Raw genomic sequence first — 26,931 nt, forward strand, 5'->3', positions numbered from 1 at the left:
CAGAGACAACATGAATGAATATCAATATTAAACATAATACACCAAAAGATATAGTATCTAAATTCTTAAAGGAAAAGTTACATGGAGAAAGAGACAATTTACTTCTCTCAGACCTAAATAAATCTAACCAAAAAATAACAAAAATGAAGGACCTGAATACAATTTTAGAAAAGTTAGTTATAATAGACCTTTGGAAGATGTTGAATGACAGTTGAACAGAGGAGACTTATTTATTAGTTATGCATGACACCTTCACAAAAATGACTATGGATTAAGGCATAAAAATCTAACAGATGCAGAAATATTAAATGTTTCTTTTACTAACCATAATGTATTAAAATTACATTCAATAAAGGAAAGATTAAAAATTAATTGGAATGAAATAGCAGTCAGAGAACAAATCATAGAAACATTTAATGATTTCATTAAAAATAATGGCAACCACAACAAAATATTTGGGATGCAACCAAAGCTCATAGGAGAAAATTTATTTCTCTGAACAGTTTTTGTCAGCAAAAGAGAGAAAGAATAGACCAATTAATTTGGGTATGCAACTAGAAAAATTAGAAAACCAGCAGATTAAAAACAACCACTTGAACAGAAATCCTGAAAACCAAAGGACAGATTAGCAAAATTGAAAGCAAAAACACCCCACTGATTTAGTCAAAAAAAACTAGGAGCTGTATTTCTTTTGTTGGAGGGGGCATTGTGTGTGTGTGTGTGTAATAAGTCATTAGCTAATTTGATTTAAAAAAGAGAAAAAACCTATTACCAGTATCAAAAGTGAAAAAGATGAAAAAGGTAAATTCACAACCAGAGTTAGTAAACTATTTTGCCCACCTACATGCCGATGAAACTGACAATCTAAAGGAAATGGATGAATATTTACAAAAATGTTAACTGCCCAGATTAACAAAAAAGGAGATGGAGTACTTCGGTAATACTATTTAATTTTTTTTAATTGCTTAATTTATTTTTAGTTTACAACATTCATTTCCACAAGCTTTTGAGTTCCAAATTTTCTCCCTCTCCTTCTCTTCCCCTCTCGGAGTAACACTATTTTAGAAAAAGAAACTGAATATGCTATACATGAAATCCGAAAGAAAAAACTTGCAGGACCAATTGGATTTATAAGTGAATCCTGCAAAACATTTAAAGCATAATTAATTCCAGTATTATATAAACTGCTTGAAAAAATATGAAAAGGAGTCATGTCAAATTCCTTCTGTGATACAAATATGATCTTGATACCTAAACCAGAGAAAATCAAAACAGAGAAAGAAAACTATGTAGACCAATATCCCTAATGAATATTAGTGCAAAAATTTTAAATAAAATATTAGGATACTATTGCAGTGTATTATAAAGAACTATATACTGTGATTAAGCTGGATTTATGCCAGGAATGTAGAGCTGGTTCAATATTAGGAAAACTATAAGCCTAAGTGACCATATTAATAGCAAAATATCACAAATCACATGATCATATCAAAAGATGCAAAAAAAGCTTTTGATAAGATAAAGCACTCATTACTGCTTTAAAAAAATTGAAAAACTCCCACAAAACCCTAGAAAGCATAGGAATAAAATAGAGCTTTCCTTAAAATGAAAAGTACTCTGTATGCAGAACCAAGAGCCAGCATTATCTGTAATGGGGATAAATTGGAGGCCTATTGGATAAGGCTGTTCATTATCATTATTATGAAATTCCATATAATGTGAGAAATGCTGGCTGTAGCAATAAGATAGGAATGAGAAATCGAAGGAATGAGCATTGACAAAGAAGAAACAGTTATTACTTTTTGCAGATGACATATTTTACTTGGAGAAGCCTAGAGAGCTTAAAAACTAATTGAAAAAATTAATAGCTTCAGCAAAGTTTGATGATATAAAATAAGCCCACACAAATCATCAGCATTTCTGTATTTTACCAACAAAATCCAAGGGGAAGAGATAGAGAAATTCCATTTAAAATAAGGACAGAAAACATTAACTTCTTGGATTCTACCTATCAAGAAATACAGAAGAACTGTATCAACACAATAAAGACAGCTCAAAATGATTGGTTGAAATAGTAATTATTCATGGGCAGGCGAAGCCAATAGAATGCTACCTAAACTGATTTACTTATTCAGTGCCATACCAATCAAACTACCAAAAGATTACTTTGTAGAGCTAGAAAAATAACAACAAAATTCATCTGGAGGAACAAAAGGTCAAGAGAGGAAGGGACCTCGTAGAACCAGATCTTAGACTTTATTACATAATCTTTAATCATCAGAACAGTTTGGTAATGAGTAAGGAATAGAGAGGTTGGTCAGTTGAGCAGATTAGGTACCCAGCAATACCTCTGTGGTAGCTAGGTGGTGCTATATGTAGCGCACAGAATACTGGGCCTGGAGTCAGGAAGACCTGAGTTCAAATGTGGCCTCAGACACTTGCCGGCTGTGGGATCCTGGGCGAGTCACTTAACCTCTGTTTGCCTCAGTTTCCTCATCTGAAATGGGGGTAGTAACGGCATCTATGTCCCAGGATCGTTTGAAAGTGCTTCGCGCGGCGCCTGGCGCCTCGTAGATGCCACATAAACGTTGGCCGTGGTTACTGTGATTTTACAGCAGTCTAGTGTTCAAAAGACACAGAGATCCCCGCTGTTGGGCAGGAATTCACGATCTGACAAAAGCTGTTGGGAAAACTAGAAGCAATTGGGCAGAATAGGCGTAGGCCAGCATCGTGCGCTGTACGCCGAGCCAAGTTCTAAATGGGTACATGATTTACACATGAAGGCTGACGTTATAAAATAGAGGAGCGCGGAAGAAGTTACCTGTCAGATCTCTGGATAGGGGAAGAATCCACGACCAAATGAGGCAGAGGCGTTCGCAGTGGACAGCTTTGATTACATAAAATTTAGAAGTTTTTGCACAAATAAAACCAATGTACCTAAAATTAGAAGAGAAGAAGAAAAATGGGGAATATTTTTGGAAATTTCTCTGATAAAGGTGTCATTTTTCAAATATATAGGGAACTGAATCAAATTTATAAGAAATAGAACCATTCCCTAACTGATAGTCAAAGGATATGAATAGGCACTTTTCAGAGGAAGAAAGATACGGTATAAAGAGGCATATGAAAAATGCTCTAAATCACTAATTATTAGAGAAATGCAAATTAAAACAACTGAGGTTCTACCTCATACCTATTAGATTGGCAAAGTTGACAACAAAGGAAAATGACAAATCCTGGAGAAGCTGTGGGGAAATAGATACGGTAATGTACATAAGGGTCAGTGGATCTGTGAACTGGCCAGCCATTCTGGAAAGCTATTTGGAACTGTGCCAAAAAAGTTATTCGTCCGTGAGAAGATCCCCTGATCCATCAATATTACTAGTAGGTTCTATTTATAGCAGTTTTTTCTGTATTGGCAAAGGATTGGAAGCCAAGGGGATGCCCGTTAATTGGGGAATGCTTGAACAAGTTTGTATATGAAGGTGAGGAAATACTGTTGTGCTGTAAGAAATGATGAAGGGCAGCTTCAAAGAAACTTGGGAAAACTTGTATGAACTGATACAAAGTGAAGTGAGTAGAATCAGGAGCACAATTTATACAGTAACAACAGTACTGAAAAGACAATTGAAGACTTAGTATCTTGGATCAATAAAATGGCAGCCACAATTCCAGATGACTCATGATGAAACATGTTCTCCACCCCGAGATGGAGAGCTCATGGGCTCAGAGAACAGATACATGCGTGTACACACGTGTACTTATATACATATTTATATTTTGGATGTGGCTAATGTGAAGATTTGTTTTCTTTGCTATACACATTTGTAAGGGGTTTTGTTTTTCTTGCTTTCTCAATGGGTGGGGGAGGAGTGTGAGAGGGAGAAAATTTGAAACTGAAGATGAAATAAGATTGAATTTTAAAAAATAGTAAAAAGAAGCTAGCTCCTGAAGATATTATTTTGCGGTTGAATAGAGTTAAAGTATGAATGAGGTATAATAAGAAGGAAGATTTTGCTTTCTAAAATAACATGCCTTTGTGTGAAACCCTGGAGAGAACTTGGGGCATCTCCAGTTTTTGTTTCTTTTTGCATAAGACAAATACAGAATCACTTTGTGTTGAGTCCTCCTTTCCTGCTGTGCTCTATCATTGGGTTTGTCGTAGTATCCTTAATGATTTCTTCTGTTCTGTGTTCTCTTCGTGTAGCTGGCTGTCAAGTATAAAATTCCTTTCCACATAGATGCCTGTTTGGGGGGCTTCCTCATTGCCTTCATGCAGCAAGCAGGGTACCCGCTGGATCAACCCTTTGATTTCCGGGTAAAAGGCGTGACTAGCATTTCCGCAGATACGCATAAGGTAAGACAAGATGGAGAGAGGAAATGACAGCTAAGATAGCCGCCCGACTCTTAGTTGGCATTTGCTGTGACCGGAAGTGAATGTGCCATACTGTACTTCTGGCCAGTCTACTGTTCTGGGAATCTGACTCTTGATTCATAGCTTCCCATCAAGACAATAGAGTCAGACAGGAGGAGTCCCTTGAATGGTTAGATGAAATGGCTGGAAGGAGCTGATTAGAATTCATTACTCTGCTGATCTTTGTTTATCTCTTTGTGACTGTAGGAATCTTGATCAACTATCTGTAATCTGAGAGTTCTATCATCTCCATGCTTTTTGTAGGAAAAAGTCATTTCTTATTTCCTTGAAATCTTGAGATTATGGGGGTAGGAGTGTATAAAGAAGTAGGTGTAGCCGGAACTTGGAAGCCATTACCCCCTCCCCCCATTTGGAATATACCTCGAAATAGACTGAACAGATTTCATGATAACCACTTGGGGACCCTTGGGCAAACAAGGTTAAGTGGGGCACTATTTGCCTTGCTGGTATCTGAGTAGCTTTGGTTGCATTTTCAGAATGTCGGTTAAATAGCTAAGTTGTGTTTTTTGATGTGCGAATGCTCACCAGTGAATTTTTGATCCCAGCCTGCTGCCTTCTCACCACTTAGAAGGCTTCTATAGACATTCCGCACCACCCAGCCGGGGTCTGCTCAGAGGATGGATCAGACTAGGGAAGCAAATTTGCTGTAAGGAAGTCGTATGGGTTCTCAGCCGAACATAAGTGATGATTGGATTTTTTGCTCCGTGGTTTACCTTTCTCCAGAGATTGAGATCAAGACCATTCCTTCACAGATGAAATATGAACAAAAAATCAGCTTCATGGCAGGAAGGGATGGTGTATGTGGAACAAGTTGTAAGCTTTTGCTCCCAGCATTTGGACTCCACACTTTCCTGCTTCCTCATGGGAATTTATTGCGATTTTTAGAGTTAGGATGCACCTTAGAAAGAGTTTAGTCCGACCTTTCATGTCACACACACACCTGTAAGAGGCTTAGGTTTCTGACTCCAAGTCCTTTGCTCTTTCCATTTCGACCTTATTGCCTATTATTTTGACTACCTGTTGGTGACATTTAAAAAAAAAAACAAAACAAAAATTACCTTTGTAGTCCGACTCCATTCTGCTTGAATGTGAGTTGCAGTTATGCCAACATGAAATGCCTGGAGTCATTATTAAAGAGGACATTTGATTGGGGATGCTAAATGGAAATGGGTTAGTCCAGTGAAGAAGTGGTGCCAACCAGAGTGGATGGGAGATGTACACTGCTTCGGCATTGACTCAGCAGGGAAGTGGGGCCTCGTGGAGTTGTTGTCTTTGTTCTCTACCTATTCATGCTGTTACCTTTCTGCTTTCTCTCCCCCTAGTATGGGTACGCTCCCAAAGGCTCATCTGTGCTGCTGTACAAAAGCAATGAATACAGGCGTTACCAGTTCTTCGTAGCCCCTGACTGGCAGGGTGGGATCTACGCTTCTCCCAGCATGGCAGGATCGAGGCCTGGCGGCATCATCGCAGCCTGCTGGGCCACCTTGATGCACATGGGGGAAAATGGCTATATTGAGGCCACCAAAAGCATCATCAGAACCGCCCGCTTCCTCAAGTCAGAGTATGTCTGTCCTGGATGCCTGGTTGTCCAGCTTTCTGTTCTTCTCCTTCCATGCCTCAAGAACCAAGGCCTCTAACCAGGAAGGGCTGGCCTTTAACCCCAGGCCTCTTCATGTAGGATGGAGCCATCAGCTTGCTGATGCTGGGCTGCTGACCTGGATACCACAGATAATGGCAGTAACTCCTACATCCAGCCCTTGTGGGTGGTGGCCCCTCAGAACACTATCCTTATTGGGCTGAGGCGTTAGCTTTTATCTCATTATCCTGGGGGTCTGATACAGACCGAGGCTTTTGAATTTTCAAGGTTCAGCATAAATATCTATTCATAGCTTCGGCTTAAACCTGATAGAAGAGCAGAGGAGAAGGCACAGAGTATCTTTGGTTTGATGAGCGGCTCTCCTATTGCATGTATCCTTGAAGGCTTTCGTTCCATGTAGGTCATAGGGCTCAGACCTTAGAAGCCTTAAGTTTTTATTGAGTGCTGTCAACATGCAGGATATTGTTTAAAGTGGATGATAATAAAAGGACAGCCTGTGACCAAATATCTTTTTTTTCTTTTTTTAAAGGCTAGAAAAAATCAAAGGCATCTTTGTTTTTGGGAACCCCCTGTTGTCAGTCATTGCCTTAGGCTCTCACGACTTTGACATTTTTCGACTCTCTAATCTCATGACTGCCAAGGGTTGGAACTTGAATATTTTGCAATTCCCATCAAGGTAAGTCACTGCTGGTTAGGGGTCCTCTCCAAGGTGACCCAACGTGGAGCATCTGTGGCCAGGGAAATCATGGGAGTTTGGCTGTGGGCCAAGAGAGCCAAAACCTGGGGTATTTCTAGGGTTCCTAGTGTATGTATTGGCTGGAGGGGAGAATGTAAAGGTCAACTCAGTCTCCAAGGCCCAAGAGTCCTGGGAGATCATAGAGTCCATTCCCTTCTTTTTACAGATAAGGAACTGAGATTTTGGGAGATTATAATTTACTCATGGGACAGCTCATAGTTGTCCGAGTTCAAGTTTGCGATTGAGTTTCCAGGTCGCATGCTCATGGCCAGACCACCTTCCAAGGTCTGGATCTCCACAGCTTCCAGAAGCTTGGGCTCTTTTAAAGCGAGTTGTGGGCACAAATGTGTAGCCATGCTTGAAAGTTCTTGACTTATTCCTGCCTCTTTGTGATGTCTCTCAGGTGCTTCACAGATAAATGTGATTGGCTCCTGGCGGTTCTAGATGTACAGATCCCACACTAATCTAGATTAAAGGGAACAGAGCATTTTGGGGGTGACAGTCTTTCCTTCTTATCCTAGATGCTTCTTGACCCTGCCTGGGAGTCACAGTGCTGGCATGTGCACTAATGCTTAGGAGACCAGTGACTGGAGTAACTTGGCTGACCCCATGAACTTGACTTCAGGAAAAAATGCCAGGAAGAGACAGGTGGATTTATGATTCTCTTCTGTTATTTTTTCCCCCTCAGCATCCACATCTGCATCACCCTGGTTCACACTCGTCCCAAGGTTTCCATGATGTTTCTGAAGGATGTCCGGGAATCTGTCACACAGATCATGAAGAATCCTAAAGCCAGGACAACAGGCATGGTAGGGAAGTTAGTCGGGCAGTGGGTTTTGGAGCTGAGAGAATCCTTAAATATTATCTAGAACAGCTTCCTTCATGAAAGAGGAAACTTAGCTAAAAAAAAAAATGACTTTGGTCCCACTCACATGGGCAGTAAGTTCTGAGCTAGAATATGGACCCAGGTCTTTTAAATATTTGTTTGACAGGAGAACATCGCACACAGTAAGAGCAACAATATGCGATGACTAACTTTGGTAGGCTTAGCTCTTCTCAGCAATGCAAGGATCTAAGACAACTCCCTCCAAAGGACTCACTGGAAAATGCTGTCCCCATCCAGAGAAAGAACTAGGGAGTCTGAATACAGATTGAAGCAAACTACTTGCTCTCTCTTTTTTTGTTGTTTCTTCTTTCTCATGGTTCTTCTCATTGGTTCTAATTCTTCACAACATGACTAATGTGAAAACATGTTTAATATGAATGTATATGTAGAGCCTATATCAGATAGGGGAGGGAGGGGGAGAAAATTTAGGACTCAAAATCTTGTGGAAGTGAATGTTGAAAACTAAAAATAAGTAAATTAATTTAAAAAGAAAGTAAAAAAAAATGTTTGTTTGAAGCAGGGGAGGGAACAGCTGAAATGTTCTTTCTGTTTTGGTCTAGGGGATTGTAACCTTGGGTGGGAGGGCTTGAAGTAAGAGTGGAACACTCCCAGGGCTGGTGGGAAGAGGGCAATGGGGAGCTGGGATTGAATTCAGAACTGCTGACTGCAGCTTTTTCCTTTCCTTTGTAGCAACAGTAATGTCAAATCTTGTTTGGATTTGCAGGGTGCCGTTTATGGGATGTCCCAGACAGTCCCTGACAGGAAGATGATATCAGAATTGACAGAGGCCTTTTTGGAAAGTCTTTTTTCCACAGACACGTATCAGGGCAGTCAAAAGAATGGTCCTCCCAAATCTCACTGATCCTGTGCCTGGGGATGCCTTCCAACCATGGTCCTGGGCTGACCTGTGGAGGAAGCAAGCCACTCTGAACTGAGGCGCTTGTTCACATTCCACTTCCACAGCAACTTGAAGACATGTGGATTTGAGGGGCTTTTAATTTGGAGATAACTGAATGATTTCCTCATGTAATGCTCTTGTCCCTGTTTTCATCCCTTCCCAGACATTGTATTAGCTGTTTCCCCCCTAATCATGGTGTGGCTCTTCTGACCTCTCCTGGTTCCTTAGGGAAGTGAGGGTATGGCTCTGGGGCAGGGCATGGCAGCCTCCCTTTGTGTCCTCAGTGGAGGTTTTCTATGTCTGTCTTAAGTGAGAACCCTCCCCCTCCTTCCTCCGAACTGATTTGGGCTTCTGTTTCCAACAAGCACCAGGAATAGGCAACTGGACCCACTTGTGATGATCATGGCTGATTGCCTTTTATTTATCAGGAGGCCGGCTGGCCTGAACCATTGCTCTGGTGGGATGAGGTTGGATTGGTCCATTTCTTCCCACAGAAAGTGGCTCAGCTCAGTCCTGTCATCCACCCAAAGGGAATACTGGACTGAACTTATCCACTTCTTCATCAGAAATCCCCTTTTGGTTCTGGGACTGCTACTCATGGTCCTTTTCCTCTGATAGGTTCGGAGTCCTCCATAGGTTGGGTGAAGAAAATGCTCAACAAGGTACTCTGGCGTCTCTGTCCCTGGAGTTTGTTCCCTTAATTGGAGATGGTCTATTACCCCCTCCCCCCACCCCCAAGATCTTGCTGCAGTCAGAAGCTAGACTCCACTGTATTGGAGTGGGATGGGGACCCAGGCTGGGGGTTGGGGGAAGCACTGAAATTTGTTCTCTATCCCTCCCTTTTCTTTTTCCTTCAGGCCATCCTGTAGCATAAAACTGGTAAATGAATTGTGATCCTGGCTACTTGAAGGCACATTTGAAAGGGCATTCACCAATCTGCCTTGACTTCTTCTGGCTGTTTTTGAGGAGGATGTAGGATCCCCATTACAGGCCCAGTTAATGCCCCAAACCTTGCTCAAGTCCCCATGGTACTTATAGCATCTGGGCCTCAGGCTTTCTCTGTCATCCCTAGCTAAAAGGGAGCAGGCTCAGGGCAACCTCTTTATTAGAAAAAAGGGGCTTTGTGGGGATTGCAGTCTGTGCTGGCCCCTGCAGTTCCTTGGTAGACTGGTATCTCAGGTGGCGTGGGGTGAGCGCACAGAACCTACGTCCACTCCTCGCTCTCACCCTCTCTAGTGCCCTGCTCTGCCAGAGCTGTCCCGCCTTCTGATTTCTTAGTAGCGTGCCTTTCTCTGCCATAGCAAACAGCCACTCCAGACCCCAGGTGTTGGCACAACGTATCTACTGACTTCTTTTAATGCCAACCCTGGGCATGGGGATTTTTATGACAAAGCAATATGATGTTTTCCTGTGGGCCATTCCCTTCAGGGATCCTGGGAATGTCCAACTTGTCCACTGGCACAAGCTTGGCAGATCCTGTGACCTCCCAATGCTGTGAATTTGTACTTCCACAGGCCAATGGGGAAGGAGAGTTACATTTTTTGTCTTGCTTATTTAAAGTACCAGAATAATGGAATTGCCAGCTGTTATTAATTATGTGATAGTGCAGTATGTCTGACTCCTGTTATTTGTTTTGCCCTGTTTCCTGTACATTTTGCCCCAAGGGATTTGGAGGAAGGGGAGAAGTCCCTTGGAGCTGAAAATCACATGCTTCATTTTCTTCATCAACCATCCATCTGACCCATTTAATTACTCTGTGTAAGGCGCCGCTTTGTGATGGTGCCAGTAGTCTAGAAATCGCAGGAACTGCGCTTGGGTCTCAAGTGTTCTAGGGGATCCAGAGCCCTGGAGCCAGCCAGCAGGCCTCTCTGCTCTGCCGTCGGCTGCCAGGATGGAGACGCAGTCCTCACCCTTCATTGCATTCTGGAGCTGTGGAGGCTCTTCTTCCCTCTACTCTTTTGCAAGGAGCTGAGCCCTGCTACTTGTCAGTCCTGATGCAGCCTCAATTCCAGATTTCATTCTTTTTTCAAGTCTCTTCGCCTCTCTCTTCCAACTTGTACAAACTGTACTGTGATGGTGTGTGTGAGCTGGTCAGCGGCCCAGGGCAAGTCAAGTGGCTCTGTCCTTGGTTTACTCTTGTTTCTTCTTTCTCTTACTGGTGGAGAAGTCGCTGTGTGAGACATGTACTATCAAATCAGTCTTAATACTGTTTTCAGCCTCATAATTGGAGAATTGACGGTACTTTCCCTCTCCCTTCTCCCCTGTGACCTCTCTGCCAAGCTGCGGTAGTAACCTTGAAAAACAATTAAACTTCTAAAACCTTCATCACTGTGGAAGATTGGAGTCATTTGTAACCCCAACACGGGTGTCAGGAGATTCCAGGATGGGAGGTGACAATTCTAGATGGGACTGCAGCTGGGTGATCTTCTCTCAGGAGGTAGTGTCATTGACTGCCAACGCTGGACCTTGGTCAAAAACCCTGGTGTTGGCCATTGATGGGGTGGAAGGCCAGTGATGAGTAGGAACCTGCCGGTCCACGCAGCACTTTATTTGCAGGCACTTTGACCAGTGTTTTGGCACTCATTTTCACGCCCTATGAAAGAAGGGCAGAGACATTGGAGATGCCTCTTTTAGCGAGGATGAGAACCCTACTCCTGGTTCCCAGGCAGGTCCCTGTCACTTACATTGTCGGAGTCTGGAATGCCCGTGGCATAATGAAGCGGTCTTCATTTGGCTCTCTGGCTGGCTCCATGATGGGACTTTGGTCTAGGAAAAGGTCAGGAAGGTTTCAGTCCCAGCATCCCTTGCCAGGCAGTGGTAGGTGGTGGTGATGGTAGAGCTTTGAGCATGGTGTCACCTAATGTTCCAGATAGGAATCAGGAATGAAGAGTATTCTAAAAACTGGGCATGCAGGAACTGAGCTGATTCAAGCAAAGCATCTTTTTTTTTTTTAAGTTGGGTTTCAGCTTTTCTGGACTCCCCTTGGCTTGACTTCAGAATAGCCTTGGCCATGCTAATGGAGGCTAAGGCCGCTTCAGGGATAGCGCCCCACAGGAAGAGGATCCAGGAGATCCACAGCTTTGAGGCTCAGTACACTTGGGCTCATTCAAGGATCGGCATGGTGCCATATGGTGGTGGTAGCTTCTCTTTCTGTTAAAAGATGAATTCTTTGCTCTTTGTCATGATTGTCCAAAGCTGACAGGAACTATCCTCCCCTGGTGGTAACAAGCTGATGTGTAAGGCCTTATCTAACAAAACCGTAAAATTAGTCCATAAACATTTATTAAGCGCTTATTATGCACCAGAAACTGGGAAGACAAAGGCAAAAGACAGTGTGCCTTCTCAAGAAGCTCACAGTCCCCTGGGGGAGACAACATGCTAATAGCTCTGTATAAACAAGAGATACAGGATAAATGGGAGAGGGAAGGCACTGGCATTAAAAGGGGGAATCAAGAAAGGTTCCCTGTAGAAGACGGGGCTTGTTGGAAGAAAGGGAATTCCAAACCTGGGGGACAGCCAGGAACATGTGTGCTGTTGGGAGAAGGAGTAGTCTTGTGAAGGAACAGCCAGGAAGTCATCGTCACTGTATTCTGTGAGGTGTAAGAGCACTGAAGAGGTCAGGGCTGGGGGAGAGAGGGCAGGCTGGGAAGGGATAGGAAGGCACTGAAGCTTATTGAGAGAGATGATAGAGAGAGTGTGTATGTGTGTGTGTGTGTGTGTGTGTGTGTGTGTGTGTGTGTGTGTGTGTGTGAGAGAGAGAGAGAGAGAGAGAGAAACAAAGACATGGCCAGACCTGTGCTTTAGGAAGAGGACTCGGACAGCTGAGGAGAGAGAGACTTAAGGCAGGTGATTGTTCATCCTCTGTTTTCAAAGAGGACCGATGACATCCCTGACTTGTTAGTGAATTGGATTGGAGGCAAAGCTATACAGTTGTCAGCCTTACTCCCTCTTCCAGAGTCATCCAAGTCCGGCATCAGGACGACTGTTGATGGCTCGGGAGGCATTGGATGACCTTGGTGTCTTTGATGTCTGACAGAGCTCCAAGCCCTCCACAGGACCTGCTTCAGCGGCCTTCATGGCCTTGGAACATTGTTCTCATCCACCCATTCCCCCAGGGCAAGTCTTGACATGCTTGGGTAGACACCCCCCTAACTCACGCACATTTTGAGACCGACCGGTCGCTTGCTTACCTTCAACCTGGTTTAGCCCGTTGCTGAGACAGTTTGCAGGGTGTGGCCATTTAGCATGCTACAGCAATTTGGAGCCACAGGTGAGAGTTGAGTGATAGGTGACACCAGTGTGGATGAGCAGCCCCAAGAAGGGCTCAGCAGCCTTCATACCAGAGGGGCCAGTCCTCCTGAATGCCTCATACATCCCATGCCCAGGGAGTGAGGGTGGTAAGGCTGGTAGATCACCAGCAGGCTATTAAACGAGTCCAGGCATGAGGTGAGGAGGGCCTGTGCTAGAGTGGGAGCGGTGTCGAGGGAGAAGAAGCAGGTAGAAGAGATGTTATGAGGGTAAAATTGATGGCAACAGATTGGTTATGGGGGGTTGAGAGACCTTGAGAGTAATAGGATATTGAGAAGTTTGTGGAGGGGTTAGGTTTGGTTGGAAGAGAAGACAATAAGTTCAGTTTTGGGCATGTTGAGTTTAAGGCGTCTACTGGACATCCACTTGGAGATGTCTGAAAGGCAGTTGTTGATACAAGACTGGAGGTTGGCAGAGAGGTTAGGGCTGGATAAATAGATTTGAGAATTCTCAGTGTAGACATGGCGGATGAACCTATGGGAGCTGATGGGATCTCCTAGGGGAATAAGATAGAGGGAGAGAAGAGGAGGGATGGAGCCTTGGGGGACCCCATTTGGCTTCCTTATCAGCCAGCCCTAGCCTCTGTAAGCAATTCATAGGTTTCTATGCCCTCACCTCACCTTCACTGCCTCCTCTGTCCCTTCCCCCACCAAGTCTCCTCTGCAGGCCTGTCATTCCTCTTGTTTGGATTAATTGTAGAATAAGCTTTATTATTAAGTCCCGTTGTCTTTTAGCAGTTACCTTTCCAGAAATAGAAGTGTTCTCCAGAGAAAGGGCGCTGGCCAGCAGAAACAGACCTAACTGGCCGCTCAGGTGGAAAAAATCATCCCACCCCTGCCCCAGGTTTATTGCTGTTTGTTCCCTGGCCCTAGTGCCCTTTCCCACTACATCATCTCTGGGTAAACTGAGCCACCTGAGCTCCAGTTCTTTAGAGGAGCTGTGTGCTGGGCACAGAAAGTCTGGGCTGAAAGGGACCTCAAGCCTCAGCCAGTGTGGCCACCTCATTTCACAGATGGGCAGTCAAGCTCATCCGCATGAAGTGAGTTGTCTCAGATCACCCAGTTAGTGGAGAGGAGAGCTCTAACCCAGGGCTGTTAGTCCTGCCAGCCTGGCTGAACCCCATCTCCCTGTCTGCTCGGCAGAGGGCAAGTCAGAGTGAACTGATTGGGACTGAGGATTGGGCGCCTTTATGCCTGGGGAAGGAGCCTGAGAAAGACCCCAAGATCCCCCAGGGAGAACAGCAGCTGGTAGCGGCTGGTCTTGATAGAAGGGATTCATCAAGCCTCTTCTCAAAGACCCTGCTTCCAGACTGATGACTTTCCTAGCTCACTGTTTCTGCTTCTGCTAATGAGAATGATGGGCTGAACGTTGAATCCTCCACCTGGAAGAGACCCTCTGAGGGGTCCATCTAAAACTAAGCATTGACCCTCTTTGGGCTCCACCTACACAAAGGCAGACGAAAGAGCTCGAGACCGAGTACATCACAGGTAGTTTTATTGGAGGTATGAGGTAACATATGGCCATTACAACTGGGTTTAAGGGTCCCATCTCAAAGTGACAGTGGACAGGACATTGTTAGCAGACTCCCAGTTATATTTCTGTAGCTTATGGAGAAATGTTAAACAGGCCAGCAGGAGGAAATCATCACTTCACTGTTGCACTCACGGGATACAAGAAGGGAAGAAAACTTGGCTGCCCCTGGACCCATCTATCTAGCTGCCTTATATTGGACTTGGCACAATTTCTGCACACAGCACAGGGTGAGGCTAGGGAGTGGGCAGTGCTGAGAACAAAGGAACATTTCACTGCACATATTGCTTCTATGTCCATTCCCCACCTAGCCCTCTACAACCCCGAGTCTGATCCATTCATCGTCTAGGGTTTCCTGTGTCCCCAACACCCTCACCCTCCTAGAGCAGCAAGTGGAAGGGATGGGGGAGGGAGGGAGAGTGAGAAGGTCTAGGCCAGAGACACAGCCACCTGCTCAATGAAACTGGCCAGGTTAATGTCCCTCTCCGACAGGCCTGCACACTCGTGGGTACTCAGGGTGATGTGGACCTGAAAAAGAAAACCAGAGACTAAGTCAGAGTTACTGCATGTACAACCTGTCTGAACCCAGGAGATGTATGTGTGCCCAGTATTCCTTGAGCCTCAGCTAAACTCATTGTGAAAGGTGGTAGCCCACCAACCCACCCCTGGGACTCAGGAGCGCCAGCTACTTTTGCACTGGCTTGCTTTAGTCAGCTCTTCTCAAGCCTGTAAAAAATAAAAAGAACTAACAAATCCTTTGCTGTATCTTCTCTCTGATTTTTAATGAACACTGTGTTGACTGTTTGAACCATTCCCAGTATGATGAACACAGCCAAGGGCTCCTTAGGTGTTGGGCACTTGCTCTGTGCCACCATAGCATCAACCCCATGGGCAATTGCCAGACAGAGATCTAGACCTTTTCCCTAATGTGGCTGTCAGTTGTCTACAGGAAGATAACATCTAAACAAGGAATGGGTGCGAACTGGTTATGTTGAAGAACTTGAGAGGGTGGAGGAGAGAAAGGAGATCAGAAATGAAAAGTATCTGATGACTCTGATGACATTTGCACTATATGTACTTCATTGAAGAAGGAGACCTATGATTGGGCTGAATTCCATTCCTATGGCTTACTCACTAGGGTGACTTTGGGTCTCATTTTGTCACCCAGCCAGTATTGAGGGAAACGCAACCTGGGATGCTAGCTTTGGGGTCAAGGTCTGGCTTCAAGTCAATAAGTAGTAAGTACTCACTTTGCGCCAGGTTCTGTGCTGGATACTGGGACTACAAGAACGATATATATGAGCTATACGACTGATCATAGGCCAGTCAACCACCTCCCTAAGCCCCGGGCAGCTCTGAGATAATACATAGCAGATAAGTTGCTGATCTGCATTAGTGGAAGGCATTTCCACACCTGGAATATCCTATACTATGAAATCAGGCCCAGATTAAAGACAAACAAACAAACCTTGAGGACTTACTATGTGCCCACCACTGGAACATCTAGAATCAGTTTTTAAAGGTAACTGAGTATACAGCTCTGCTTTCACAGAGTTCAATCTAGTTAGGAAGAAAACCCCCAGGAAGCAATACAAAGACAGTGTTTAAATTCAGAGTGCAATCCCACATGGGCTGAGGTGGTCAAAGGTTGTCCAGGCTTTGGTTGGGGGATGGGGGGGGGAGCATGGCTCACCTTGTTGTACACATTGAACCATTCAGGGTGGTGGTCCAGTTTTTCAGCCTGTAGGGCCACTCTTGTCATGAACCCAAAGGCCTAGGGGAAAGAGGAACAAGATCTCAGCTAGCCTGGTAACTGTGGCATGGGAATAAACGGACAGCTGGTCAGATAAGGGTTACCTCCCCAGAGGCAGGGAGATGGACTGGATAACCCCGCTGTAAAACTCAGGTTTAATATACTAGCTTTCCTCTTATCTACTCAAGAGGAAACATGGCCAACCCTGTTCACCTGAGGTGGGAACCCCAGGAATTCTAGGAGAGTGATGGGGAAAAATCCCAGCCTACACCATCCCATTCCCCCCTGTGATGGGCAGCCAGGTGGTGCAGTGGAGAGTGTTGGGCTTGGAATCAGGCCTTAGACATTTACTAGCTGTGTGATTGTTGCTGAGTCACAACCTTTGCCTGCCTCAGTTTCCTGATCTGTTAAATGGTGATAATGATAGAACCTACTTCACAAGGTTGTTTCACAAACCTTTTTAAAAGGCTATCTAAATTTAAGCTGCTCTTATTAGATACCGGATCACCCAGTCTCCCTTGAGTCACCTGTATGGGCAAGGCCCACCGACCCTGTTTTCCCCGTCAGCCTTCCTCAACAAAGAGGGCTGGCAAAGGCCTCCGGTAGAGCTCCCCCAAAGAAAGCATTCCCGGCACGGGGAGGCTCCTTGGCTTCCAATGAATGCTCCTCAAAATGAATTCTGGTGTCCCCGGAGAGGGCTTTCTCCCACCACGCCCCTGGACCCATACCCGGTTGAAATCCTTAAAGTGAAACTGCTTGAAGATGGCGTCTCGGCCCTCCAGCTCATTCCAGCCCACGGCGCGCAGGTTCGGCAGCAGCTGGTCTCTCTCCTCGGCACTCAGTCTATGCGCTTTTCCTGCCTGAGAGAGAAAACGGGCACCATAATGCGGATGTATAGATGTCTGTGTCGTGCGGCCGGGTAGAGAGCCTGAATTAAAGATCCCTTGCCCTCGGGGAGCTAAAATTCTAATGGGGAAGACAGCACTGAACCGGGAGCTGAGGAGTGGGGGGGTGGGGGCGTTATGGGAAGGAGGTGTGACCAGCCTGGGCCTGTCCTCCAAATGGAGGCCCCTCAGAAGGAGCTGGCACCGAGGAGAGATGCTCCAGGATGAGAAGGCAGCTGCATCTTAGCGATGAGGTCCAGAAAATCAGAAGCACTGCTCGCGGCTGGGAGGTGGAGAATGCGGCATAGCACCCCTGCTCCCATCCCCAAATGGAGCAGACGGTCTGTGGGACCCCGAGGCAAGATTCAACCGCTTTGCGGCTTTGCGGCCTTTGCAACTCTCTGCGACTCAGGCTACAAAAAAGGTGCCGACCTACACGCGTGGAGGGGGCTTCCTCACGTGGGAGTACCATTAAATTCCAGAGCCAGATCCTATCTCACTGAAGGAATTTACAAAACTGGAAAGGACAGGGCGTGGGGCTGGGGGCTAGAGGGCCTGGGGGCTTCTCCTGGACCTTCTGCTGACTGGCTTTGTGGTCTTTACACGCCTTCTAATGCCTGCGAGCCCAATCCTGCACAGAAATCCCCCCCCCCCCCCCCCCCCCCCGACAATACTGCCTCCCATCGAGAGGCTATCCTGGCATTTCAGGAAGTGCCGGGGAGCTCATTATCTCACACTCTGTAGACTTAATGACAGTTCTACTCTTTTTATCTTACACTGAGCTGAAATTTGGCTTCCCACAATTTCCACCTGTTGCTTCCCATTCTGCCTTCTGGGGTCTACCTGGAAGCCCTCCACATAGTTAGGAGTCAGCCGTCATGTCGCCTTCCACCGGGTTCTCTTGTGTTGGGACTTGAGGTCTCTTCACCATCTGGGTCCCCTTAGTGGGGTCACTTTCTACCTCGTGGGCCTGCCTCTGTTTCCCTCTCAGGAGAGCAGCAAAAACTCTAGCGAAATCAGGACTGCCCCCTTCACTCCCACCCCCAAACGAAAGGGTTCTTCTTCTGAGAAGCCAGGGGAACGGCACAAATGCTCATTCATTCCCTCATTTCCTAGATTTCCTAGAATCACAGGCTGATCAGGATCTTGGGGCTCATTTAATTTACCCCACTCATTACAGATGAGGAAACTGAGGCCCAGAGAAATTAAGTGAGAAGAGTGACTGATTCAGGATCACTCCCAATGATCAGATGGGCGGAACAAATCAGTAGGTGGTTCTTATAGGATCAACTTCTCCCTTACACGCCGTCCATTTTAGAGATGAGGAAACTGAAGCTGGCAGAGGTTAAGGGACAAGGTAAGCTAGAGGCAGCCAAGTGGCTGCCCAGGGGATAGAGCCCTGGGCCTGGAGTCGGGGAGATTTGAGTTCAAATCTAGCCTTAGGTTGTATGACCCTAGGTAAGTCACTTCCTCTCTGCCTCAGTTTTGCTCAACTGTAAAATGGGGTTTATAATAACACCTACCCTGGGCAAGTCACTTCACCCTGTGTGCTGTTTGCTTATCTGTAAAATGAGCTGGAGAAGGAATTAGCAAACCAGTCCAGTATCTTTGCCAAGAAAAACCCAAATGGGGTCTGAAGAGTCTGACATGACTGAAACTGAATGACTAAGTAAGTATCAGAGCCAGGCACTCTGACTCCAAGTCTGGTGTTCTTTCCAGGCACTGTGTGTACTCCCACCATGCAGGTGGCAAAGAAAGTATAGAAGAGACTGTCCCAATCCTCAAGTAGCTTATGACGTTATTGGACACAGGAAACAGAAGATCAATGAAGAATAGTGTTAAACGGGGTAAAATAATGCATCTAGATATATCCTATAGACAGTGGGGGGGTGGGGTGGGGCGTTGTTCAGGGAGAGGAGGGATCAGTGACAGCTGGAATTATCAAGGAAGGCTTCCTCAGGGACACAGGGCTAGAGATGGACCTTGTAGGATCAAACAGACAGAAGTCGTAGCATCTCCACTAGACTGTAAACATCACAACAGGCATTGTGTCTTGCTAGTCTCTATCCCCCACAGTGCCTTGCACATAGCTGGTGATCAGTAAATGTTTATTGAATTATCCTCTCCTCCCCTCCCCTCCTCCTTTTCCTATTGGCTAGCTGCTGAGACAGTGGAACACCATGGTGGGAGGAAAGATTCAGAGTAAACACAGATCTAGAAACCATCACCCCTGCCCTTTCAGACTGGCTGATAAGCTCCATCCAAGTATCTTGGCAACCAGACTGAGCCTTAATATCTGCTGTCTGGTCTGGTGTGGTGAGGGGGGGGAGTGAGCAGTGGGGGAGGGGGGGAGGGGCAGGGCTCAGGGATGGCTCTCTTCAGAAACTGTCACTCCACCTCTTCTGTCTCACTCCCACCAGAAGCCCAGATTCTGTAGCCTCCCAACATGAATATCTTTCTGACCTTCAGGACAAAGATTGAGAAGTGACGACATTTGCAAAGAGAATCAGAGGGTGATACGCCTTGTCCAGCATCCTGGGCTGTGAAGGGCTGGAGGAAAAATGACCACCCTCCCTCCACCCTCCCACCTGTCAGATCCTTCTTCCCCCTCCCCCACTCTCCCAATTAGACACAGACTCTTACTCAGTAGGGACAAGCCTCTCTCTCCATCTACCCCCATCCCTTCTCCCCTCCCATTTCAAGGTTCATTTCAGTTCTAAAGTTCCCATTAAACCTTTCGGCTCAAACTGAGCAAGCAAATGCCAGTTTGCAAGGCTGGCCCCTTGTGAAGGTGTGGACCTCTCTCTGGCATCCTAAGTCCATTCTTGTCTCTCCCCCTCCTCCACCCATTTTGAACTAGAAGATGGTATGGGTGAGGGTGAGACCGATCCCAGTGTGGAAACACCATCCCATACCACTGAAGCTGGCTCATCGCAAAGCCCTTCAGGAAGATATCTCACAACTGCCTCTTCCTGCACCAACAGTTGCGCATTTTCACCAGATTTATAAAGACTGACCCTCCTTCCCTCCCTCTGAAACTCCTGCCTTTGGGAGGCCAATGTCTGCTGCTTTCCTCCGCCTCCCCAAATGTATCCTTTGGGATCGAAGATTTAGAGGTGAAAGGGACCTCATTTTAGTCCGATCCCTCTCATTTTAGATGAGGAAACTGAGACCCAGAGAGAAGTTGGGGTACTTAAGGCCATACAAGTAATAAGTAGCAGAGCTCAGATCTCTGCCCCTTATGGTCCTTTAACAAATCCCTATCGATCTGTCTGTCACACAGGGCAATTCAGTGTGATCAAGGAACATGGATTCAGAGCGGGAAAGTCTTGGAGGTCATCTTGTTGGCATGCTTTGCCATCACTCCCCTTGGACCTCGGTTTTCTCTACCTCCTAGCTGGCCTGTTGAGGGTCTCTGGCCCCTCCTGATGGACGGTGGTTCTCTGCCTGGCTCCAGGAGAAGAGACCTTCCTTTTACGAACCCTGTTTGTCCAACTTCTCCCCCTCCCCCTCCCCTTCCAGGGAGCTGTCTGCAGGAAGGAAGCAAGCTGTTGATTAACTGAGGGACTGGGCTGTTCTGCCTAGAGGAGGCAGCCCTCAATGTCTCTGCCCTGGACACACACGAATCTGGTGTCTCAGTCAATCTTGTGGCTTGGGCAGCGGCTTCCCCAATGTCCCTCGCACCCTCCACCTCCCTAGCATGGGGTGCTTACCATGTCAGGAGTGGGTGCACAAGAGAATCCCCTGGAGGACCACAGCTGAGACAGAAGAGAGTTAGAGAGGTAGTCTCAACCAGTTTGAGGCCAAAGCTCCCTGGCTGCTTTGATAGCAGGGGGCGTGGCAAAGGGCTTACATCCACTCCCCACCAACAGCTGTCTGGCTCCTCTCCAGTCCCAGCCAGCCAGGGCCAGCTCTCAGGGGAGGGGAGGGACACTGGGGGTGGGGAAAAGGCCTGGCCAGGGAAGGGGGCAAGGCTCTTCAGGGCTTCCAGCTTTAAACCTCTTTTCAATCGAAAAGTCTAGGGTCTATCATTCTCCTACCCCTCCTTGAGGGACCAGCCCTGGTTTCTAAGCAGGAAAATGATATTTGAGTTTCCTTCACTCTGACCCTCCCCTTAGCCCCTTATTTCCTGATCAAAGCTTCCAGAAAAGCCCCTTCTCTACCTAAGTCAAAGGGAAGGAAAAAGGAGCCCAGGCCTGGAAATCAGAGCAGGTCTATTGCTCTCTTTCGGGTTAATGTTTAACAGAGGAGGGTTCTTTCCTAGTGGAGGCTCAGTCAGCATTTATAGCCACTTCTCTTTCCCAGAGACAGTGAATCACAGAGCATTAGAGATAGGAGGGGCCTCAAATAGTGTCAACCAATTCTGTCCTTTTACAGAAGAGAAAACAGGATTCAAGAGAGGGAAGGGAGATTGTCCAGAGTCACACAGCAAAAACTAGCTTGATTCTTTACCACTGAAAACCCAGATCCTCTGACTTCCTGACTTCGCTTTCTAGGACACCATGTGAGGGACACTGCATTTCTCCCTGGATATAAATCTCAAGCCAGATCTTTCACACTTGTATGACTCTGGGTAAGTTACTCAACCCCTGTGAACTACGTTTCCTCATCTGTAAAACAGGATAATCCTACTTGCTCCTCTTCCTTGTGGGATGTTGTGAGAAAAGTGCCCTGGCTATGTGAAACATGACTGTTACATTTTCTTCTTACCCTTGTAGGATTGTGAGGACCAAATGAGCCAGGAAGACTAGAACACGTTCTGTCAACTGTGACATGCTTTGCAAATATCAGTTATTTTAAATTTCTCCTTCATTGATCCATGACTGGAGCTAAGCCTTTTGGGAGTGTGGGCGTGTGCTATGAATCTCCCCAGGCCCGACTGAATGGGAATCGGAACCCTGAACCACAGAATCTTGGAGCCACGAGGATCCCCAGAGGCCACTTTGTGCAACCCATACCCCAAAGGAAGGCCCACTGTAACCTATCTGACAGGTGGTCTTTTAGCTTCTGGTTGAAAACCTTCATTGCCTGTCATGGCAGCACCTTCCACCATGGACAGCTCTCATTGTTTTCCTGGTCAGCACTTACTTGGCCTCTTTTCTTTTTCTGCTTCTTGTTCCTGGACCCAAGACTTCTTTTCCACAGGACAACCCTGCAAATACTTGAAGGCTGTCATGCTCCACCCTCTCTCCAATTGCTTTCCAGAAGAAAAAGCTCCATTGTCTTTGGTGGATGCTCACATGTAATGGTCTTGAGGTCCTCTCTCCTTACAGCAATAATGAGAGTAACACTCATGGCTGCCATTTATATGGTATTTTAGGGTTTTCAAAGTGCTTTACAAATAGTATCTCATTTGATTCTCATGACTACCCTGGGAGGTAGGTGTTATTTTTATCCCCATTTACAGTTAAGAAAGCTAATGACTTGCCCAGGGTCATACAGCTGGTAAGTAAATGAGGCTGGATTTGAGCTCAGGTCTTTCTGACTCCAGGCCCAGCTTTCTATCCACAGTGACACTTAGCTGCCAGTATTAGCACTTCCTCATTTCCCTCATGTGTAAGAACCTCAGCCCTAGGAACTGGCCTTCTACCTCTAAGGACAATCTTGTAACCAGGAAGACTCATCCATAGCTCTGGGGCACCACAGGGTAGGCAAGGTAGGCAGCCACCTAGGGCACAGTATTGGGATGGGGTTGGGAAGGAATACAGTGAAGAACCTATTCTCATATGACTTTAAAAAATTGTGCATATTTTGATCACCATGGACTCCTACCCTGTCTTCACTCCTCAGGTCTTTATTGATGGGATATTGATGACATGTGTTCCAGGGAAGGTTTAAAAGCTCATAGGGCCAATAACACTGTTTTAAAACTCTGTATGGGAGGGGTTGTGTGTCCCATCTCAACTTTTTGGGTGGGCATTCATCTCCCTGAGGTCAGCTAGCCCAGATCTTGGAACCTGGTGCTGTGAATATTTTCATCAAGGTAATATAGTCTATAAGTTTTAGAGCTGAAGGGGACCATATAGGTCAACTAGTCCAATCCCCCCCCCCATTTTAAAGATGAGTAAACCAAGGCCTAGAGAAATAAAGTTACATGTTTAGGGTCACACAGATGGTAAATGGCAAAACTGAGATTCAGTACCAGATCTTCTGGTTTATACTCGATGCTCCTTCTGCTGCCCCACATTGCCTCTCCTCCCACTTTGGGGTCTCTGTGGTTTGTCCTTTGTTAATCCAGCTTCTACCAACTAACAGAATGAAACCCTCCCAAATAAGGACTGAGTTAAGATCACCTCCCAAGGCTCTTGATTTTTCCAGTTGGCCTTTTCCCCTGAATGGGAGCAGGCTGTTAAAACTCTTGTCCTGGGGCCATTCTGGGCCTCTGCCCTTCTTCAAAGCTTCCATCAGCACATCCAAGCAGACTGACCTTGCTTGTCCAGGCTCACTCCTTTTGCTGCTTTCCCCTCTGGACTTGATTTCTCTTCTTTTATCCTGTTTAGCAGGTCCTTGAGCTCAAATCCAGCCTGGGACACTTACTAGTTATGTAGCCTGGAGCAATAACTCTGAGCCTCATCTGTCAAATGGAGATGATATATATTAATATAGGTACACGTATACATATACATACATACATGTATACATATATACACACAGAGAAACACATACATATATGTATGTATATGTTTGTACATGTGTATATGTGTGTATATCTATCTATCTATCTATCTATCTATCTATCTATCTATTCTCTTTTTCTTTCTGAGGCAGACAGAGGTTAAGTGACTTGCCCAGGGTTGCACAGCCAGTAAATGTGTGAGATGGGATTTGAACTCAGGTCTTTCTGATTTCAGGACCAGCTCTCTGTAGACTGTGGTGCCACCTAGCGGGGCTCATAGATAATGCAAGTTTACATGGAGTGGAAGAGGGAGTGGACTCAAGCACAATAGAATTTTGAAATGAAAAGAAACTTCCAAGGTGAACTAGTTCCACCTCCCACCCAGTACTAGAATCTTTTCCAGTATGATGTGGGCTGCATTGATTCTTAGGGTGCATTCACCGAAGCCTGGTGTCCGGAGCTAGGCTGGTCAGAAGGCTACTATCCTAGGCTTTGATCAGACCCCATTCTGGGGGCAGAATTTTGGGAAGGACACGGAATAAGCTGGAGCCTGCCTACAGGAGCACAACCTCCTGAGAGAGCAGAGGAGCTTAAATACATTTCAGTTCAAGATTGGCTGAAGGGCCCTAGGCTCTCCTCACTATTGGAGAAAAGAAGACTCAGGGAAGACATGAAAACCTATTCAAATATTCCAAGATTTTGACTCAATGACTGGAAAGCCCTGGAGAAGAGTACAGTGAAAAGGGAACAAGATGTTGGAGGTAAGCATCACACTCCCTCTTGAATAGCTCTATGGTTAAAATCCCAGTTTGACTCCTCTTTGCATGTGTGACCCTGGGCAAATTACTGGCTCCTGGTTTCCTTATCGGTAAAAGAAAGGGGTTGGACGTCTAAAGTCACTTTCACATTTTAGAAAAGGTATATAATGCCCAAAATGGCCCATAAGTTCCCTTCCAGTTCTAAATTCTGTGAACAATGTAATTTACTGCCATGACAGGTAGTAAGCTCTCTGTTCTTGGAAGTGCTCAAAAATGGCTAAATGTCTATGATATAGTAGAGATGGTTCTTGCACCGGATGGGAAGTTGGACTAGTTGACCATAGGGGTCCCTTTTAACTTCAAAATTCCAATTTTCTTGAGTATTTCCCACTCCTCTCTCCCCTCCATATAACCCTGCATCATCTCCCCCATGTAGATAGCCCTAGGGACAGAGTGCTGGAAATCAGAGTCAGGAAAACTTGAGTTTAAATCCTGCCTCATACCCGTATGCTTTCTGTGACACTGGCCAAGTCACTTAACTACCGTCTGCCTTAGTTTTTTTTTTTTAACTGAAAAATGGGTAGAATGAGTACATACCTTCCAGGATTGCCGTGAGGATAAAGGAGGTAATATTTATAAAGGGCTTAATGTAGTGCGTCGCACACAGTAGGTGCTCAATGAATGCTTGTGTCCTTGCTTCCAATTGACAGCTTCTCATGTGCCTAGCCCAGTGGTCTAAAATAGGGGTTACTGAATCAATGCTGCCGACTAACGGAACACCTGGGGATGAAATTGGTCTTTCTTTGCAAAGCACCCAAAGATTTATTATGCTCACTGTCTTGCGACTCTCCTCTTTCACCACAAGGGGGCAGGGCTGGCCAAGGAAACTTAACAGGGATCCCCCAGGAAGACCAGATCTTGTCTTGCTCACCAAGGGCCAGAGAAAGACAATCCGCATCTGGAGAAACCTCCACTTTCTTCTCTGTAACCCAGTCCGGTCTTAGTCACTGAAGGCTCATGGGTCTGTGAAGGCTCATCGCTCCGTAGGATATAGAGCTGGAAGGGCTTGAAAGGTCTTGTAACCTAAGCCTCTGATTTTAGAGGTGGGGAAACTGAGGCATGACTCAAGTGCTTTGCCGAGAGTAACACTGGTGGCTCTAGGAGCTAGGATTCAGGCTTGGTTTCTCCGATGACAGACCCGGTGGTTTTTCCCCTCCTTGTCTCCCCTAACCTTTCCCTCCTGTCTAAGCGGTCTGTCCCGGATCTGGAGAATGTGGCTTTTGAATCTTGGGCAAGACACCTCTAAGCCTCATTTCTACCATTTGTTAAAAAAAAAAGAGGAGAGAGTTGGGCCATTTCTAGCCTTGTTCCAATAGAGTCAGGAAGACCGCTGAGTTCTAATCTGGATTTAGACACTCGCTTTGTGACTGTGGGCAAGTCACTTAACCTCTGCCTGCCTCAGTTTCCTCATCTGTAAAATGGAAGTAACATAGCACCTACCTCCTAGGGTTGTTGTGAGGGTCCAATGAGATGATAATAATTATAAAGCACCCAGCACAGTGCCTGGCACAGAGTTAAGTGCTACATAAATGTTAACTATTATTATTATATTATATTCACCTTATCTCTTAGGGAAATCATAGATTTAGACTTGGAAGACGTCTTCATTTTTCAGATGAGGCGAGCAAAGCTTATAGGGGTTAAATGACTTGCCAGGGGTCACACAGCTAGTAAATGTCTGAGGCAGGATTTGAACTCAGGTCTTCCTGACTCCAACTCCATTACCTTATCTAATGTGTTTGTTCCTCCAGCTGGCCTTCTCTTCTTCCACCTCACAGTTCTCCATTGCTTCAGGGCAAAGCTGGAAGGGTCACTCTTGGATCTCCCCACGTTGCAAATAGAACTTGCTTAGGCTCTTTCCATGGAAGTACATTTCAAGTATAATTTGACCCCATTTCATCTGCTTATCCTGCAGAAATGTATCAAACACCTATTTTGTAAGCCCCCAGGGCTGTGCTCAGTGACATAAGAAGAGAGGTCTAACAACATGCTGGAGGAGTCCAATGCAAGGTTTGCTACTCCTACTTGGGGGGTAGGGAAGATTGGGAGGGCTTCATGGAAGAGGGGGCACCTGGGCTGGACCTTAAAGACTAGGTAGGCTTTCACTGAGTGGAGAGTGGGGAGGATAATCGTGGTGGTTGTAGAGGGAAGTGTATTGAATGCATTTCAGGGGAAGGGGAGAGTGTGAGCCAAGATACGAATGCCAGAAAGTGCTGCATGGCATGGAGACCAGTCTGGGTGGAGTGCTACAGTGTATGAAGGCAAGTCTGAAAGAGGTCGGGGGTCAGAGGATGGAGGGCCTTGAATGCCAGATTAAGGAATCTGGGTGTAATTCCATAGGTACTGATGACTTTGGAGAGATGTATATGACATGACCTTATCAGTGATATGATCTTAAGATTATGAATCTTGAGATTTTGCGGTAACAGTGTATGGATTTACATCCCTCTTCTGGAGGTCAGGAATGCTC

General features: G+C 45.9%; 2 protein-coding genes across 3 annotated transcripts in view; one reads left to right on the plus strand and one right to left on the minus strand.

The window, feature by feature from the left end:
- Positions 1-10,878, plus strand: part of SGPL1 (sphingosine-1-phosphate lyase 1) — an 84,051-nt gene extending 73,173 nt beyond the window's left edge. For both annotated transcript variants that reach the window (XM_036735192.1, XM_036735193.1), the window contains exons 11-15: positions 4,208-4,357; positions 5,758-5,996; positions 6,562-6,708; positions 7,457-7,577; positions 8,379-10,878. In XM_036735192.1, the coding sequence (XP_036591087.1) occupies positions 4,208-4,357; positions 5,758-5,996; positions 6,562-6,708; positions 7,457-7,577; positions 8,379-8,516 (795 nt within the window). In that variant the 3' untranslated portion in view covers positions 8,517-10,878. The remainder of the gene's footprint in view (positions 1-4,207; positions 4,358-5,757; positions 5,997-6,561; positions 6,709-7,456; positions 7,578-8,378) is intronic.
- A 3,454-nt stretch (positions 10,879-14,332) lies between these two features.
- PCBD1 (pterin-4 alpha-carbinolamine dehydratase 1) lies at positions 14,333-20,858 on the minus strand. The gene is made up of 4 exons (XM_036736985.1): positions 20,741-20,858; positions 16,872-17,003; positions 16,084-16,164; positions 14,333-14,918 (listed from the first exon to the last, which is right to left on the minus strand). Exons 1-4 carry the CDS (start codon positions 20,741-20,743, stop codon positions 14,820-14,822), a joined length of 315 nt encoding a protein of 104 aa, XP_036592880.1. The 5' UTR covers positions 20,744-20,858; the 3' UTR covers positions 14,333-14,819.
- Between the last annotated feature and the right edge of the window lie 6,073 nt (positions 20,859-26,931).

This window comes from Trichosurus vulpecula, chromosome 8 (assembly GCF_011100635.1).
Source record: "Trichosurus vulpecula isolate mTriVul1 chromosome 8, mTriVul1.pri, whole genome shotgun sequence".
In the NCBI taxonomy this organism is placed as follows: Eukaryota; Metazoa; Chordata; class Mammalia; order Diprotodontia; family Phalangeridae; genus Trichosurus; species Trichosurus vulpecula.